The following is a 20,744-nucleotide window of genomic DNA, read 5'->3' as shown; positions in this document are numbered from 1 at the left end:
TATCGAGCTACCAAACGATACTTTAGATGTTTTGAACCGGTCACACCCGACGGTGAAATCCTGATTGTTCCAAGAGCACCGATTTTTTTACTGTCTTTTTTTTTTAAATATCGAATATTTTTTTGACTACTTCCTGTTTACGGATCATTATCGGGATAGATTTAACAAGTGGTATGGGAACTTAACTTCCTGTACCAGAAGTTTCAGGAAGATCCATTGGACAGTTTTACCTCTCTTATACCACTAGAAGCAGATTTACAGATATAACGATTTTTCGACTTTTTAAAAATATTGTGGCCCTTTTGGACCATTTATACTATATCGAGGCTTTTAAATTTGGATTCACACCCCAGACCAGCGTTAGGACTCTAAGTAACAGAAGTTTAAGAAAGGAAATAAGAGTAATTTTCGAGATAAAAGCGTCTGAATAGGCTCCAAATAGGAAAATACTAGATTTTCAGCATCTCATGATATATTACGTAACCAGCGATTTTTTACCATTGAGATGTCATAAGATCGCCCATTGTTCGGGCTATCCAATGACACTTTAGTTGTTTTGATTCGTTGAAATATGGCGTTGTAATCACTTTTTTCGCAAGATCACTATTTTTTACTTTTTAAGTTGTTTTTTTCAAAATATCGGATATTTTTTCGACTACTTCCGGTTTTTGGATCATTGTCGGGATAGTTTTAACATGTTGTTTGGATAGTACCAGAAGTTTTAGAAACACCCATTGATCTGTTTTCAAAACAAAGAATAATAGAAGAGCATTTTCAGTAATTTGAGGATTTTTCAACTTTTTTCCAAGATTGAGGCTCTTTTTGGACAACTTATGTTATTTCAATGCTTTTATTTTTGGACTCACACCATAGCCCACCCATAGGACTCTGAGTAAAAAAAGTTTAAGAAAAAACGTAGTTGTTGTGTTTGAGAAAAAGGCCTCTCAAAATGCTCCAAAACGGAAAATACTAGATTTTTGGAGTACCATAATCTATTTTCTAGCCATCTAAATCGTATCATTCAGATGTCATATGATAGTCCATTAATGGGGCTATCCAGCGACATTTTAGTTCTTTTGGTCCGCTAAGATCTGATGGAGAAATCAAGTTTTTCGCACGAGCACTATTTTTTTTTAACCATTTTTCTTCATTTTTTGAATACGTCCGGTATGGAGATTATTGTCGGGGTAGTTTTAATAACCAATTTGGGCAGTTAGATAGCCACAGGGCTCTGTAATGATATATTACATTATCTGATCAGATAAAATGGCCCTGAGAAATCCTATGTTCAAAAGTGCCAAAAATTCAAAAATGTCAAAATCTCGAAAATTAAATTTCAATAACTCAATACATATTATACATCGTTAGAATCGTAATTACGTCAGCTATCTGAATGTGTAACCTTTTCGTAAAAATCTGATTAAATAATAAAATAATATAGCTTTTTCCAAAATTTCACGATTTTTCGACTTTTTTCGATTTTCAGTCCCGTTTTTATCCTATTCCAGACATTTCAAAGACTTCTTTGATATTTTCATGCACAAGACTAACTAAAGGACTCTCGATAGAGAAAGTTAAAAAAAAAATTGTAGGTTAAGTTTTTGAGATAAAGGCGTCCAAAAACGCTCAAAATCAGAAAATACTTGATTTTCAGCTTGTCATATTTTGCTGCTTGGTCATAGTATCCGTATAAATTGGGCATCATACGACAGTCCATTCCTCGGGCCACTCAACGAAAGCTTAATTCGTTAAATCCTTTGATATTGGACGGAGAAATCGAGTTTTCCCCCAAAACACCCATTTTTTGCGTTTTTTTTTCGAAATATCTATCATTATTTCGACTACTTTCGGTTTCCGGATCGTTGTTGAAATTGCTTTACCAACCGGTCTGACTATATAGCTTTATGTTCCAGTAATTTCAGAAACATCAATTGAGGCTTTCAAAAAAATATAAGGGTTATAAAATGGGCAGAAAATTCGAAAAAAAATTGAAAAATAAAGGGCAATAACTCTGAATGAAACTTATATTTTTGGAATCGGTTAGACTTCAGGTATCCAAAAATGTAGGTCAAATTTGAAAATTTTGCAGAATAACAAAAAATTTCTCGGAAACAACGTATTTTCAAAATTCGAACGAAAAAAGCCATAGATGAGTGTTCGAAATTGAAAAATGTGAGATAGCCATTATCTCGGAAAAAATTCGGGGTTTCCGAAAATGTCATTTGTTTGAAAATAGGTAAAGAATTGACGAAACCACTTGCGATTTTCAATTCCGGAAAAAAGTACAAAATTCGGTTACTTCCGGTATGCACAGAAGTTTCAAAATTGTTTTATCAAGTAGTCACCACATGGTTTTCCGATAGAAAATTTGGTTCCAGATCGATATCTGTTGTAGATCATGGAGAAATAGGCTCCCGCGGAAAATAATAATAATAATAATAATTTTAGTAAAAACAATAGTCTTTCAGACAAAGTCTGAAAGCCTAATAATAATAATAAGAAGAAAAACTAGAACTGCGATGCAGTAATGACGGGTTTCACCGGTGCCACGTTACCCTAAACATGTCACTTTCGGTACCAATGAAACCATTAAACAGGTTTCCACATAAGCATTGCACACATCAAATAAAATGGACGCCGAATCAACCAAATCCAGCAATATCAATTCTTTTTATACATTTGTTACATGTAATTGTACAGTACTTCCGGTGATAATGAAAATGTTCAATTAGTTTTATGAAATCAGAAATGGCATAAGGCATCACATTGTGAAAATTTGGTGTAAATCGAATAATAATTGCCACTTTTATAGACCAAAAACCTTGAAAAGTGACTTGTAGAAAATCGTAATTTCTCTGCAACCGTACAAGTTAGAAACCATTTTCTGGTATCTGTATGATCGTATGGGTTCAATCTATTTGTTGATTGGAATCAAATATCATAATTGTAAAAACATTACAAATCAGGCTCATTTGAATAAAGTATCTGTTTTGAAGGCTAAAAATACAGTTTTTGCCAAAATGACGTTACTTCTGGTGATAATGAAAATCTTAAATTACTTGTATGAAATCGTAAATGGCATTAGGTATCCCACAGTTAAAATTTCATGAAAATCGAATAATAATTGACACTTTTATGGACAAAAAACCTTGAAAAGTGACCTGTTGAAAATTGCCTATTTCTCCGCAACTGAACAAGTTAGAAACCATTTTGTGATATCTATATGATCATATGGGTCCATGCTTTTAGTTAATTAAAATCACATATCAAAATCTTAAACAAACAACAAATACGACTCATTTGAATAAATTATTTGTTTCGACGGCTATAAATACAGTTTTTGTCCAAATTTCGTCATTTCCGTTGACATTGAAAATGTTAAATTGAGTTGAACTAGTCACAATTGACATTATGCATCAAATGATTTCACTTTTATGAAAATCCAATAATAATTGACTCTTTTACATGTACAATAGCGTAAAGAGTGACTCATGCAAAATTGACCATTTCTCGGCAACTGCGCATATTACAAATTAATTTTCACATACATTCTCTCCGTATAGATTATTGCTACGAGTTTATGAAAGTTACGAAGTAATATTTTAAAATATGAAAACGCTGGATGGGTTGTAAATAGCTTAATTTTACACCTTTTTTCACCTTTTAATCGATATAGCCCGAAAACGGAATCGAAATTAAAAAAACTGGGCCCAACATTTTGTGCGGCTTTAAAGGGCGCTCCCTTTCAGTTATACCAGATTTGAAAAAAATAATATTTGCTTTCGAAAAGTGGTACCTAACTGTCAAAATTGTAGTTTTTGGTAAAATTACGCCACTTCCGGTGCTGACAGATAACTCTATCGGTAACAAAAAAAATGGCAATTGAGACAACGGAGCATATGAACTTATTTTTATACAAATCGAACAAAAAATAATTAATCTAGGACTGAAAAAATGAATTAGCCAATGGCGGCCAAGGAAAATTACTGAGACAAAAAAAAAATCAGATTTTTGCTCAAGTCAGTTGACTCATTAATTTTGTGTAAAACACGACAAAAAAAATATTCATAAATAAAAAAGTTTTTTGTAAAAATTTAAATTTTCGAAATTTGGCGCCTAATATCTGCGAAGATTTGCCGAAAATCAAAAGTAGCGTAGCTATGTGCCCTTTCTCCGGCTATGCCAAAATGTATTGAAAGTTAAAATCCAATGATTATTGTTAAAATTACTGCATTATTTCTAAAAACGATAGCTTCGGTGATTTCGGACATTTCGCATTGTCGCAGAACGTTCAAAATAGCTTTATCCTCTAAGTCACAACCTCTTTTCCAGTAAAACCGAAGAAATCGTAACGATCCGACAAGCAGTTGCTGAGATCTACTAAAAACAAAAGAAGAATAATAATAAGAAGAACTAGACCTGCAAGCAGCACTGAACCGGCTTTCAGGAATCAGACAGGAAGTGTGTCATACAATAGCCCATTCATCGAGCTACCATACGATACTTTAGGTGTTTTGATCCGTTCACACCCGACGGTGAAATCACGATTTTTGCAAGAGCACCGATTTTTACTGGGTTTTTTTTTTAATATCAAATATTTTTATGACTACTTCCTGTTTACGGATCATTATCGGGATAGATTTAACAAGTGGTATGGGAACTTAACTTCCTGTACCAGAAGTTTCAGGAAGATCCATTGGACAGTTTTATCTCCCTTATACCACTAAAAGCAGATTTACAGATATAACGATTTTTCGACTTTTTTAAAATATTGTGGCCCTTTTGGACTATTTATACTATATTGAGGCTTTTAAATTTGGATTCACACCCCAGACCAGCGTTAGGACTCTAAGTAACAGAAGTTTAAGAAAGGAAATAAGAGTAATTTTCGAGATAAAAGCGTCTGAATAGGCTCCAAAAAGGAAAATACTAGATTTTCAGCATCTCATAATATATTACGTAACCAGCGATTTTTTACCATTGAGATGTCATAAGATCGCCCATTGTTCGGGCAATCCAATGAAACTTTAGTTGTTTTGATTCGTTGAAATATGGCGTTGTAATCACTTTTTTCGCAAGATCACCATTTTTTACTTTTTAAGTTGTTTTTTTTTCAAAATATCGGATATTTTTTCGACTACTTCCGGTTTTTGGATCATTGTCGGGATAGTTTTAACATGTTGTTTGGATAGTTAACTTTCTGTACCAGAAGTTTTAGAAACACCCATTGAGCTGTTTTCAAAACAAAGAATAATAGAAGAGCATTTTCAGTAATTTGAGGATTTTTCAACTTTTTTCCAAGATTGAGACTCTTTTTGGACAACTTATGTTATTTCAATGCTTTTATTTTTGGACTCACGCCATAGTCCACCCATAGGACTCTGAGGAAAAAAAGTTTAAAAAAAACGTAGTTATGTTTGAGAAAAAGGCCTCTCAAAATGCTCCAAAACGGAAAATACTAGATTTTTGGCGTACCATAATTTATTTTCTAGCCATCTAAATCGTATCATTCAGATGTCATATGATAGTCCATTAATGGGGATATCCAGCGACATTTTAGTTCTTTTGGTCCGCTAAGATCTGATGGAGAAATCAAGTTTTTCGCACGAGCGCTAATTTTTTTAAACCTTTTTCTTCATTTTTTGAATACGTCCGGTATGGAGATTATTGTCGGGGTAGTTTTAATAACCAATTTGGGCAATTAGATAGCCACAGGGCTCTGTAATGATATATTACATTATCTGATGAGATAAAATGGCCCTGAGAAATCCTATGTTCAAAAGTGCCAAAAATTCAAAAATGTCAAAATCTCGAAAATTAAATTTCAATAACTCAATACATATTAAACATCGTTAGAACCGTAATGAGGTCAGCTATCTGAATGTGTAACCTTTTCGTAAAAATCTGATTAAATAATAAAATAATATAGCATTTTCCAAAATTTCACGATTTTTTTACTTTTTTCGATTTTCAGTCCCTTTTTTATCCTATTCCAGACATTTCAAAGACTTCTTGGATGTTTTCATGCACAAGACTAACTAAAGGACTCTCGATAGAGAAAGTTTAAAAAAATTGTAGGTTAAGTTTTTGAGATAAAGGCGTCCAAAAACGCTCAAAATCAGAAAATACTTGATTTTCAGCTTGTCATATTTTGCTGCTTGGTCATAGTAACCGTATAAATTGGGCATCATTCGACAGTCCATTCCTCGGGCCACTCAACGAAAGCTTAATTCGTTTAATCCATTGGTAATGGACGGAAAAATCGAGTTTTTCCCCAAAACACCCATTTTTTGCCTTTTTTTCGAAATATCTATCATTATTTCGACTACTTCCGGTTTTCGGATCGTTGTTGAAATTGCTTTATGCAGCGGTCTGACTATATAGCTTTATGTTCCAGGACTTTCAGAACTATTGATTTATTTTTTCCCAAAAATATAAGGGTTGGGCAATGGGCAGAAAATTCGAAAAAAATCGAAAAATAAAGGGTGATAACTCAGAATGAAAATTATATATTTCTGGAATCGGATGGTCTTCAGGTATCCAAAAATGTAGGTCAAATTTGAAAATTTTGAAAAATAACAAAAATTTTGAAAAATAACAAAAATTGTCTTTTAACAAAAACAATAGTGTTTCACACAAGCTAAGCAGTGTGAAACCCTAATAAAACCCAGAGAAAGCCATTGTGTAATTCCAGCATGAGTCATGATCTGCTATATGTTACAAGAAATATGAATGTAAGTATCATTGATCACACTATCACCTATTACGATATCACCTCATAGACCAGAGCTCCAAAGCTATCGACTAAATTTATCTCAGATAAAGTAGCCTAGCTAAGACTCCAAAAAGACTTCTCAAACCCAGAAAGACCACTAGATACTACAAAGATCATCTAGTCCAAAAATAGATTTAAGTTTGTCTTTGTTTTTATTTTTATACCTTCACAAGGTATAAGGTTTATTTTCTTTATATTTTGCATTCTTAATTTATCTTATTTTATTTTACTTTATTTTCTTTAATTTACTTTATTTTCTTTTCCTTACTTCCTTCCCCAGTGCTTTATTATTAGGATAGTGTTAGGATATTATTTTTACCTTATTTCTATATATTAGATATAAGCTAATTTTCTTAAATTTTCCTTCTATTTCATATTTCTCCACTCCTAATCTAATCTATTTTTTTTGTTACTTCTTCTCTTTGCCCCTTTTTTCAACTCTATATACCACCTTCCTATCTTTATTTATTTATTTAATTATTTCTATTTTTCTCTATTCTGTATCTATTTAATCATTACACTTTTCTTTCTATCATCTACTAACAAAGAAGCTCAGTGTACAAGCCAATCAACTGATTGAACTCGTCACAAGCTTCTTAAAACAATAACAAGCTAATTTATTTCTATAGCTAATAAGCCTGATAACTGTTAAGTACACCCATACAAGCAATAGGAACCCATAGTTAATTAGTATTAATTACACTGATTGACTAGCGCTTCTTATGTCAGCTTACGTCATTAATTAACGACAGAATACATCCTTAACCAACACTGTTCAGTCACTCCTTTTGTTTTCGATTTTACTTTTCGGCAGCATAAGAACGATGGCGACAGAGGCTAGCTCACCCATGTCAATGGCTGACGCTTTTAAAAGCAGCCCTGCACCAAAATTCTTTCCTGCGACAAAAAGGAGAGAAGAACAGACCCACGTCGTACTTGTGAGGTCACTGGAAGGTAAGTCCTTCCAAGGAGCCAAACTTACGGCCGTGGGGAAGGAATTGAAGAGTAAGTGGGGTATTATCAACATACCCAACATAAAGATCACAGTGCCGGGACATGTTAGACTTGCCCTAAAAAGTAGGTCTGACATGCACCTAGCGCTGGCCCAGAACCTACTTCTCGGTATGACCGTGACGGTGTCCGAACCGATCGCCTTGTCTATTGATAAGGTGGTTGTTCATGGGATACCGGCCGAACATACCGGGGAGGAAATTCTGAAAGATCTTACAGAGAGGGGGTACCATGCTACCGAGGTATATCGGTTTAATGTGGCCCAGGGGAAGGATCAGGGAAGCGTCGCCCTATCCTTCAAGAAAGGTACCGCACCTGAGGCCCTTAAAATCGTGTACCTCAACCGCCGTACCCACCCCTATGTTCAGAGGGTGAGGCAGTGCGCCAACTGCCAGAAACTAGGACATACGGTAAAGTACTGTAAGGGAAAAACCGTATGCGCCCAATGCGGAGGAGAACACGTGGTGGCTGAGTGTAGGGTGGGTAGCAAAATTAACTGCTCAAACCGCAAGGGCAGCCACGCAGCCAACTCCCCGCAATGCCCAAGAATACAAGCGACCAAAGCAGTGCTACGTCTGCAAAGCAAATATAAACTTACCTTTAAGGAGGCAACCCAGCAAGTAAAGAACAAGGAGAGAGAAGCAAAAGTAGTCAGAGAACCGGTGGTGGAACCAAAACAAGCTCCAGCACCGACTCTCTCGACGTCCGATGCAACCCCCACCCCTAAAGGTAAAGACAAGAAGAAGAAAGAGAAGAAAACATCTACCAAACCTGTAGAGGTCAAACAGAAGACAAATCCATCCAAGAAGAAAGAAGAGGAACTGAAAACGAAGATTCATGAAGAACACTTCATTCCTAAATTTAAAACGGAAAGTGGCTTCATGAACTTCATGATCGAGTTCCTCAGGGTGGCCGTGTCCAATGAGGACCAAACTAGCAAGATGGCAAGTCTACTGGGCAAAATAAAGACACACATGGTCAACGCCGATGTCCTGTGTGTCATGATTAATTCAATCAACACGGTAAAAAAAAGATCAAGAGAAGAAGACGAAGAAACCACAAAAGGCGATCAAACGGCAAATCTCGCACTCCGTAGAAGAATATCTCATGTTCGTCACTACAGCACTGGTGATATGCCCAGTTGCTTGCCTGTTTTAATACCAAAGACGAACACTAATGAGGTACCTCCTATGGAATGTGAAACGCCAATTGACCAATAAATAGACAAGACAGAGAGGCATCCATCCGGACAGTCATCATGGCGGACCAGGTAAAAGTTCTACAACTAAACGTTAATGGACTGGCTCCCAGATGTGCTGAGCTGAGAAAATACATCACCCGCAACCCGAAAGATGTAATATGCCTCCAAGAAACCAAGCTACTACCAACCAAGAACGACATCCAATTGCCCGGATACACTTGTCAGAGAAGGGACAGACCGGGCAGCACGACACGTGGCGGCGGTCTTGCCATCTACGTCAGTGATAACTTAAATTATATTTCTGTTAAGCTTGACGTAGAGGACCCTCTAGAAGCAATGGGCATAGCCATCACATTGAGCAATAATTCAAAATTGACAATAGTGAATGTCTATGTACCCCCAGATGTTACGAGAAAACCAGTTGACTTCCAGTCACTTCTCGACCAGCTTCCTCAGAGCGAATTTGTGTTTTGCGGGGATTTCAACGCAAAACACGTCCTGTGGGGGTCACCGAGGAATGACAATCAATGCTCAATAATAGAAGAGAACGACCTATGCGTACTGAATGACGAGAGCCCTACTTTTGTTGGAGGAAATGCCCCACCTTCACACCTGGATCTCACGCTCTGTACGCTTGGTATGGCAAACCGCTGCGACTGGCAAGTACACGAAGATGAAACACTTGGCAGCGACCATCTACTGATAGAACTCTGCATCCAATGTGAAACAACCAGGGAAGTCTATAACGGGAAACCCAATTGGAAAATAAAAGAGGCTGATTGGGCTAACTTCCGTGTAGGCTGCCTTGGGTGGAAAGAAGAAGACATCATCGATGCCAACATCGACGTGTACGCAGCCAACATCACGAGTGCTATTATAGGAGCCGCAGACGACTCCATTCCCAAGACTTCTGGAGGGCAATCAAGGATTAAAAAACCTTGGTGGTCACCAGAATGTCAGAAGGCGGTTAACGAAAGAAAGAAGGCACTAAACCTTCGGAAACGCCACTACAATGCAGTCAATCACCAAAACTACCTGAAGTTGAAATACGCCGCAAGAGACACCATCCGGAAGGCACAAAGCGAACACTGGATGACATTCTGTAATGCGTTGAATCAAAACACGCAAACAGGTGCCGTCTGGAAGAAGCTAAACGCCATGAACGGGAAGCGCAGATCATTCAACATACCAAACCTAAAGAATGGAGATGAGTACGTTACCAACGGCAATGAAAAGGCAGATCTACTTGCAAAAGCTTTCGCTGACGCAAGCAGGGACGAAAACCAATCACCAGAGTTCCTGAAGAGAAAGGAAATCTTTTACTCACAGCACCCTTCATTAGAAATTGAACCTAATGAAGGGGCTAAACCAATCAATCTACCTTTCTCTGAGGAGGAGTTAAATAAGGCTCTTTCCCTCAAGAAGGATAGTGCAGCTGGTGAGGACAAAGTAAAGTACTCGATGCTCAAACATCTGCCTAGAAATGCCAAAAGAATACTACTAAACTTCTTCAGCACATCCTGGCTGGCAGGAGAGGTACCTAAAGAATGGCGGAAAGCCAACGTCATCCCTCTTCCAAAACCAGGTAAAGAGAGAACAAAGACAGAGTCCTATCGACCAGTAAGTTTGACATCCACACTGTGCAAAACCTTGGAAACAATGGTTAACATACGACTACAGTTCTATCTGGAGAGCAACCAACTGATCAACGAAAATCAAAGCGGGTTCTGGGAACCTGTTATGTGTCGTGTTCGTAGATTTAACTAAGGCTTTCGATTTAGTCTGGCTAGACGGGCTGCTCTTCAAGTTAGGACGTATTGGTATAACGGGCATAATGTTTCGGTGGATCAAAAGCTTTCTGAGCAATAGAAGGATACAGGTGAATGTAGGCAGATTCCTGAGTGCCGTGCAAACATTAAAAAATGGCACGCCTCAGGGGTCGGTTATCAGTCCGATTCTCTTCAATATCATGATCAACGACATACAGAAATCTTCCTACCTCGACGCCAAATCTGAGTTAGCTAAATTTGCTGATGACAGTACCATATGGAGGAAAGGGGGGAACTTCTGTGAACTACAAAAGAACATGCAGAAGGCCTTAGACAAATTCATGGCATGGGCAAACGATTGGGGATTCAAAGTCTCGGAGAAGAAAACAGTCGGCATGCTTGTAAGCAGGGATAGAGGGATAAAAAGAATGACTCTGTGTATGAACGGGAAAACCATCGAGTTTAAAGACCAAACCAAGTTCCTTGGTGTAATCTTTGACCGAAGGCTGACCTGGAAACCGCACATCGACGAGACTGTAGATAGATGCACCAAAATCCTAAACTTAATGAGGAAAATAACGGGCAGCACATGGGGTGCCAATAGAGTTACATTAATGATGGTGTATCGTGCTCTAATACGCTCTGTATTAGACTACGGCTCTTTGGCCTTCATGAACTGTGCGCCAAAACTCTTAAGTAAGCTTGACACCATCCAATACAAAGCTCTGTGTATTGTAATCGGCGTAGGGCTTGGGACTAGGAGAGAGGCAATACTACAGGAAGCCGGGGAGTTGCCCCTATCCCTAAGAAGAAAAGAACTAGCGACAAGGTATTGGGCCAAGATCTCGCAACTGGGCAAAGATCCCCTACTTTTGTCAGTCTACAAAAGACAAGATATGTAAGAGATCCTAGAAAGAAAAGCTTCGGCCAGGGTATCAGGGAAACAATCAAGGAACTGCAACTGGGGGAGCTCGTGATAAATGAACACGACCCCCCAGCGATCGCCCCTTGGACGCTCCCTACACTGCCGGTTAATCTAGATCTACTACAGAAAATTGACAAGAAAAACAACCCCACTGCTGCACGTGCTTTCTCTCTAGAACACCTGGAAGACAACTGGCCGTCTGATGACTGGGACCATGTGTACACGGATGGCTCACGCAATCCTGAAAAGGGCACCAGCTCGTTTGGAATATACCTGCCAAACGGGAAACAGGGAATAAGCAGGAAACTGCCCAATAACTGTTCGGTGTACACTGCAGAGCTTGTGGCCATTCGTGACGCTATATCATGGATTTCCCATCAAAAGACTAGTAAGTTCGTCATTCCAAGCGACTCTCTGAGCAGTCTGATTTCAATCCAAAATGACAACTCGGACTCGAGACCAGAAGTCATTTTGGAAATCAGGCAGCTGTACCAGAGGGTTATAGAGAAGGGAAGCAAAGTAGAACTCGTGTGGATTCCATCACATGTCAACATAAGAGGAAACGAGGAGGCAGATCGACTCGCCAATGAAGGTCTCAAGGACACTGCACCACTCCGCACCATTGACTACAGCACCACGGAAATCTACAGTATGGTCAAAAGACAGGTCAATTCAATCTGGGAATTAAATCTCGTTGAACTTGACACATACAGATTCCGGCTGGATGACAAGATCTACACAAAGACAACACTCAATCACCCTAGAAGAGATATTTGTAGACTTATATCGAAGCTAAGGGTGAAAGAGCGGCTGCGAGACTACAAACACCAAGTCATCATCTGTGAGTGCGGAGAAGAATGTACCACCAACCATGTCCTGGTAGACTGCGAGGTATACGAGGAGGAGAGAAGGGAACTAGTGAGAACAATGGAGACCAACAACATACCATTCAACACTAAGAACCTACTCTTCCGGAGACCAGATCTGAAACTGCAAATCTACGAACAAATCCACGCCCTTATGGACACAGTTGGACTAAGTAGAATAGTGAAGTAAGAGGGGGTCACGGTTAGACGGGCCAGGCATCTAAACACTAAACTACATAGGGGATTTATACCAAACTGGCAGGATAGTGGAGTAAGGGGGAGTCACGATCAGACGGACTCGCCATCTAAACACTATTCCACCAAAAACAGACACCAAACCTACAGAATGGGATAGTGGAGTAAGGGGAGGTCATGATAAGACGGGCCTGGCACCTAAACACAAACCCCACAAAGATGACATCTACCAAACTAGCAGGATAGTGGAGTAAGGGGGAGTTACGGTCAGACGAACTCGGCACCTAAACACTATTCCGCAAATAAAACTGATACCAAACCCAGAGAGTGGGATAGTGGAGTAAGGGGAGGCCACGATAAGACGGGCCTCCACCTAAACACTAAAACGATGACATCTACCAATCCAGAAGCAGACGTAATCATCTACCAATCGATATGTTTTATATTAAATAAAGGGAAGAACTTCCCACTAAACCAAATCCATGGCCTAAGGCCAAAAGGAAAGATTGCAAAATCATATTCTAAAAAACAGGAATCAGCTTCGGCTCTCCTATGTCTTGTCTGCGATATCACTTATGTGGAAGCATACGTTAAAGACCAAGAACGAACGAACGAATGTAAGCATATTGTAGTAACTACACAAGTAATTATAACCACATAGGTGAAATGTATAAAAAAAAAACAGGTAGTCTAAAACTAAATGCTCTAAGTCAATTAAGAAATGTTTTAGTATTCAAAAGAATCGAGGCATATTGAACACAGTAGGGTAAATGTTCCACCCATTACAAAAACAGAGCAATAAGCAAACAATACTGAATACAAAGAAGCAAATGAGAAAATGTAGACCGTCACAAAAGACAGCCGTCTGCTGACTGAATGATGTGATATTTGATTCCAATGGACATATAGATTTTATCAATACGATCATATAGATATCCAAAAATTACTTCTAGCATCTTCTCTTGTCGAGAAATAACCAATTTTGTCAGGATCACTTTTCAAATTTTTTTGCATTTTAATTTCCCATTAGAAAGTCAGCTAACTTAGCGGTAAGTTTATTAATATGGTAACAAATGTATAAATGGAATGGTAAAGTGGCACCGGAAATGACATGGGTTCAAGGGTAACTTGGCACCAGTAAGCGGAGCGATAAGTAATTTGATTGGTCGAGACTTCGGAACACAATGACTCTCCTTCGAATTGAGGTAGAATGTTCAAACTTGGTGTATGCCTTGATGGAGTTCAAAGATAAGCCTTTTCTGCTTAGGGTAAGCAGAGATAAGCATTTTGATTGGTTGATGCTTTGGGACACAATAACTTTGGTTCTAATTAAGTGAGATTGATGAAACTTGGTGTATAGTTTCATCACGTCAATACCTTGACTAAGTTTGACTATTATGAGAGCATTTTTGACTCTGGGTAAGCAAATCGATAAGCAATTTGATTAGTCAAGACTTGGATTGGAACTCGACAACTTTGATTCTAATTGAGTGATAGTGGTGAAACTTCATGTATAGTTTTATTACATCAATACCTTAACAAGGTTTGATCCAGAAGTAGACACTTCAGTCTGATTGGTCGAGACTTTGGAACACAATTACTCTTCTTCTAATTGAGGTAGAATGTTCAAAATTTGTGGAGGTGACTATTATGTGAATGCCTTGACATAGTTCGTTCATGCACATTTTCCACTATGGCTAAGCAGAGATAAGCAATTTGCTTGGTTGAGACTATGAAACACCATAACTTTGGTTCTAATTGGGTGAGAGTGATGAAACTCTGAGTATAGATTCATTTTATCAATACATTGACTAATTTTGATGATGAGAATTTTCTGTTTAGACTAAGTAGCGATAAGCAATTTGATTGGTCAAGACTTGGAACATAACATTAACAACTCTGCTTTTAATTGAGGTATAGTTCATTAGGTGAATGTCTTGACTAAGTTCAATGATTAATATTCCCGCTAAAGCTAAGCAATTTCATTGGACGATGCTTTGGAATAAGATAAGATGGAAAGCAATGAAACTCAGTGTATAGTTTCACTACCAGGTACTTCAAAACCTGAGTTGATTTTGATCGTAGATAATCATTTTGATTGCTTGATACTTTTGAGAAAGATAAATATGTGCAATTAATTAAAGTGTCGATCTATTTATTTTCGGGACATCAGCCTCACTGTTGTTTTGTTTATATTTGGCTTGAAGCATTTGAGTCATCGATCAGTCCTAATCGATATTCATAATCCGCAGTCTTTCGTTTTATTTTTTCAATTGCTTTATCATTAACTATACTGTTAGGAGTGGCATCTTTTGGTTTATTACAAATAATATCTCTGAATCACTCGGCTTCGGCAAGAACATGATACTAGCAGTAGTTTCATTTTACTTTTACGGTAGCTTTTGGTTATTACAGTAGCTTTAGAAATTATGTTCGTTTTATTTTTGGTTTAGTACAAATAATATCTCTGAAACACTTGGCTTAGGCAAGAACGTGATACTAGCAGTAGTTTTTATTTTATTTTATTTTACTACTCCGCCCCACCGGTATCATCTTTTGATCCAGTCTCCACGCAGATGTATCAGTCTGTTCAGCTTTAATTACTCTCTAAGGGAGTGTTGCCGTACCCTTTTCCTGTTTCCAGTTTACTTTATCCAGGCACGGCGCGCATCTTTTTTAGATCCACTCTTCTAGGAACTCTCGAGCTTTTTTAGCCGCCTTCCTCTTCATTAGAATTGCCAATGGACAACCTCAACAAAAAGAGAAAAACTGCTGATGAACCAGATATATTTGTCTCTGCCACATACTTCAACAACAAGCGTCTTCCAGTAAACGCTATCCCGTATCTCTAAACTTACCGCAAGATTCGTACTGGTCTCTTTATATGCCAACAACACATCTACTTTTTAGATCTATGCATCGCTTTTTACCTAAAGGATTAAGCCAGAATAAATTTACTCCGACTTTTCCCTCCAAACAACTTATACTCTGGAAAGCCGCACATCAAGAATTCTGAAAAGTACTAACTAGAATCCTCACCAATTATTGGAAGGAAGATAAATCAACACACACTTGGATTTTATTTAGAAAACCTATTTTCCTCCCTAGGAAGAATAAATATCACCAATACGTACCAGATCGAGGAATATCTACTTAAACCTAATCAACACCCTAATTCTACAGCATTCATTTTATACGCTAGATTCTAGATAAACTGTTTTTCGTACAACCTCGCCTTTAAGCCTCAACTACCTTATCTTTACTTAGTATATCTTTCTCCCGTGGCCCTCTAACCACAGAAACTATATTTCATAGAGGTGACCAACAACCCTTCTATTTAACCTGAATACGATCCACCACTCATCATTATCACCGATTTCACGATCCAAAAGAATTGAACCACCAAGCTATGTAATTACTCTTTTTAACTCTATACTCCGCTAACCACGCAACCTTCAGTCCGATCGTAGCAAACTCCCTGCGTATTCTAGTCTTTTATTCCTCCTCTGCATGTTTGAAGACTAGGAGGTTCCGGATGACCGAGACTATACGTATCAACTTATCCCATCAATACAGAAGAAGATGAAACAACCACCGCCTCAGCCATCCTGGAGACCATTATCTACTATTCACTTTAAATCGCTCCATAATTATCATCAATCTTTAAACATTCTTAGTAATTAACTCTTTTTTTTTATCATTTTAAACAATTTTTTGTAATCATTTTAACAATTTAATCAAATTTGTACATACATGTAATCTTATACTTCAATTAAATTTAATGATCCTTTCTTTCTTTTTTTTAACAATCTTTATACTGTACATAAATAAATTTTAAAATCCTGTGACGTCATCACCATTATTGTATATAAGGCGTCACAGGATCATCATAATTTAATCTTGATAAAGGGTATTGAACCCGAAACGTCGACCCATTAAACAATCTTCTACTTCTACAAGTCTGTTGTGTATTCTGTTGAGCGGGGATTCTTTAATTTTAGTTTCATTTCACTTTTACAAGGTTCTTAAAACAATTGTTGAGTTGCCTAAAGCGTATGTTGCTAAATTCAATTTCTTGTTCCAGCTTTCTGTTATGTTTCATAAAAAAGTAGTCTTGATTATCCAGGCCTGTCAATCAGTCGGAGAATGGTCGGTAGACTGGTTAAGCGACACTAATTATTTATGGATGGTTAAATGGTCATAGCTTATTAAGAACAACATGACGGTTTATTTAGTGATTATAAATGCGCCAAACTGATTTAAGGCTTGGTATATATATAAATATTGTGGTGTAATTGTCAAGATATTTGGAGATATTTATTTATGGTGGGACACCCTATCATAAAGAGGATGAATCGTAGAGATTAGATTTCTCAGAGGATCCTAGCACACTGATCAGCAGTGAATATTCGCTAAGCCGCTACAAACACTTATAAGGATGACATCGATGCGACTTAATGAGCCACAAATATTAACTTTTTTTCTTCTGTCAAATGAAATTCTAAAACATTTTTTTCATTTATTAGAAAAATAAATAAAGACGTTTGAATTGTTTGTAGGTAAAAATCATTTCCTATTTAGTGTAAATGGGTATTAAAATAAGTAAAATTCACCATTTAGCCCGAATCAGTAACGTCTTATGTAAACAATGCATGCACTATTGAATCAATGATTGACGCCGCGTGATGTGACGTCACGTGTCGAAACAGTCATCTGTTACAGAGACATTAGAAGATCTCTGTGAAACAGATTGGGATCCTAGATCCTTATCAAATTTGCTCAACATTCAAATTTTCCTTTCGGATAAGCTGCAGTTGAGACAAAGTTGCTGTGTGGGCGTATTTCGTGCTTTCGTTGATTCATGTTTGGATTCAATCTGCTGTTTAATCCATGGTCGTGAACTTCATCTTTTTCAACAAAATTAATGGAAATTATTCTCTTTGTAATGAATAAAAACATATCAAATATCAAAGGGTTTGCTATTTACAAGTCATGTATAGCTCTTGTTACCAACGATCTTGTGTTATCTGATTTTGTCTGGTGCTTTTTTTCACTAGAAATCTTTGTATTCCCACAGTAACTGGTGGTATAAGCGTCGATATGGAAGTCATTCATAGTGAAATCAATGACAAGATGTCAGTTTCTCCCGATGTCATGTCACATGATTTCGTTTAGCTCATTTATGTAATTGTATAACCGCTAGGTTCTTCAATAACTAATAAATCTGGAATGGTTCTTCAATCTTTTAATTACTGGAACTTATATCTTACAAATGGCAATAATTCAATACATACAATGTATGCCTACAGCACAGTGGATGACCGACGTAGCTGCTACTAAGTCGGGTGACCTAATGACTTGCCTATATTCTAACTATAATTGGATAAGCTCACGTGTTGACATCAAAACATATACTATACAGGATTATCACTAGAGACATTAACATAAATAAACAATAATGGATTAAATACTTAACTAATTAGCTTCTATCCTGATTTATATTAACCATGAGAATTCAAATACTATCTAAAACTGACTGGTCATTATGCTTGGTCATAATTGCGTAAATTCATAAATAAATTTTCAATTTTATTTGTTACTAAATAAATAATTCTGAAATGCGTTAAACAGTGAACTTAGTAAATGATAAAACTGAACTTTTTCTATAGCATTCTGCTTTGATATTTTTGTTTTTTCCAGAATGCTTGTCAATGTTATTATGGGTATGTTATTAGTTACATGTCTACTTATTTATTTTGAAGATGGTGTAGCTAGAGCTGGAGCTTCAGGATTTAATGAATTAAGAAATGCTGTGTTTGCTAAAGTAGCTCAGAGTTCAATAAGAAGAGTGGCTAACAACGTTTTCCTTCATCTTCATTCACTTGATCTAAACTTTCATCTTTCACGACAAACAGGAGCTTTATCCAAAGCTATTGATAGAGGCACAAGGTAATATATTACAAACATAGAATAGAAATGTAATTTAGGATTAGACGGGGGGGGGGTGGGTGAAAATTCAGGTTCCAGAATGTACAAATTGGTGATTAAAGTAAAAAATGCATTAAATATGCTGCGATGCTGAAATATATGGTAATGAAGACAGCCATATGCCATATGGAAAATTTTTTGTCCTCTGTGCCATGAAAGGAAAACAATCTTAAGACAAATAACAAAGACAATATTGTTGGTGTGAAAATGTCAATTTATTACATGATGACTGAAGCACAGGCTTTGAGAGTAATTAAGTATAATTCGATTGCATTAAATATATGTGATTATTAAAAACTATCAAGCAATTACCCAAAGAACCTCATGCTTCTGAGGATCAAATAATCGTTGGGCTGAATCGAAACCCATCTAACCGGCCAGACACAGCTCTAAAGGCATCCCGATTGAGCTGTCGTGCCCAACAAGAGACAAATCACACCAACAAAAGTAATGAACAATGAGCAAAATAATTGTAACATAACTTTTACAATCAGACAAGATCTAGGTTACATAGGATAATATTACAAAAATGAAAGATGGGCGGCATGTAAACATGACGATATCGTAAGATTGACATGTTATAAGGTAAATGAAACATAGGCAGAGGCGTAGCCGTGAAATATATATTGGGGGGGTCCGCAACCCTAACCCCTAACCCTAACTCATTTTTAAAACCCCTAAAAAATATAAACAAACACCATGTGGCCATGCTGTCTACCAAGACACTGCGTGCAAAAGCATTATGGTTACGTTGCTGGCTGAGCGGGCGATAAATATTTGGTTTAGGCGATAATGTTTTGGGGTACCTACATGCGATTCACTCTGATAAGTGGCAGAAAAAAATTAACAAAATATTACTGACAGGCTAACTAGACACAATTTTATGGAACACAGTTACTTTTCACTTCAAACATGTTTCCAGGATGATTCATCAGACAAGATCCTTAGATAATAATACAACAAAATCAACAATCAATGATGGACGGCATGCAAAAATGACAATATCGTAAGATTGACATGTTATAAGGTAAATGAAACATAGGTAGAAACATCAGACAAGATCCAAATATAATAATACAACAAAATCGACAATCAAAGATGGACGGCATGCAAAAATGACAAAGCGTAAGATTGACATGTTATAAGGTAAACGAAACATAGGATAGAAACATCAGACAAGATCCATATATAATAATACAACGAAATCGACAATCAAATATGGACGGCATGTAAAAATGGCAATATCGTACTTGTAAGGTGGACATGGTATAAGGTAAATGACACATCGATAGAAACAACTGACTAGACATGCAACCTATATGCTAAATAGGTGAAACTAAACATTGCAAACTGCTACATAAAAATATTAAAAAGCAATGGATTATAATTGACACGGTATAACTTAGTATAAGGTAAATAGAGGATAAAATAATAGGAGACAAGACGTACATATATGCTCAATTAATCTGTACAAAAACACTACTCGAATGCAAACGGATATGGAATTGGAACACTAAATTAAAATAACAAAGATATGGCTAAACTGCATGCAACATTTGACTGGGTTGACAATAATGATATTTTCTGGTGTTTGTACACTGTTACGTTAACTACCATGACATACAATTTGAATACATGATATACAACAATGCAAATAAAATGGTAAACAATAATCCAAAGTACATGTACATGTAAACCAATTTATACAAGTCCCAACCCTGGAATGATATCCCACAAACAAGAGGATCAGCCACATGAGTACCAACAATGGCCAAGTGCAACTGAGAGAGAAACGCGAAGAGAAAGCCAGTCTAAACCCTGTGCTTGTAAATTTCTCTAGGTAACAGACTCTAAATTTTTGATAGAGCCAGTCAAATTTTGTGCTTGACATAGACCCTACCCGTTTAGCCAGCCTAACATTTAAAGAGAACTCTTACAAAAGTAAATTAGGTAATCTAATATATGACTGCACGGCATTAAATTTCCAACGCCCCATGACCTTAATAACATCTTC

General features: G+C 37.0%; 1 protein-coding gene across 7 annotated transcripts in view; it reads left to right on the top strand.

The window, feature by feature from the left end:
• LOC126811175 (iron-sulfur clusters transporter ABCB7, mitochondrial) overlaps positions 1-20,744 on the top strand; it is a 267,797-nt gene that overhangs the window by 60,901 nt on the left and 186,152 nt on the right. For all 7 annotated transcript variants that reach the window (XM_050536721.2, XM_050536720.2, XM_050536723.2 and 4 more), the window contains exon 4: positions 18,505-18,691. In XM_050536721.2, coding sequence (XP_050392678.1) covers positions 18,505-18,691 — 187 coding nt within the window. The remainder of the gene's footprint in view (positions 1-18,504; positions 18,692-20,744) is intronic.

The sequence above is a fragment of the Patella vulgata genome, chromosome 2 (genome assembly GCF_932274485.2).
Source record: "Patella vulgata chromosome 2, xgPatVulg1.2, whole genome shotgun sequence".
NCBI lineage: Eukaryota > Metazoa > Mollusca > Gastropoda > Patellidae > Patella > Patella vulgata.
The sequence above is the reverse complement of the archived record's forward strand: the minus strand, read 5'-3'. Positions and strand labels throughout refer to the sequence as shown.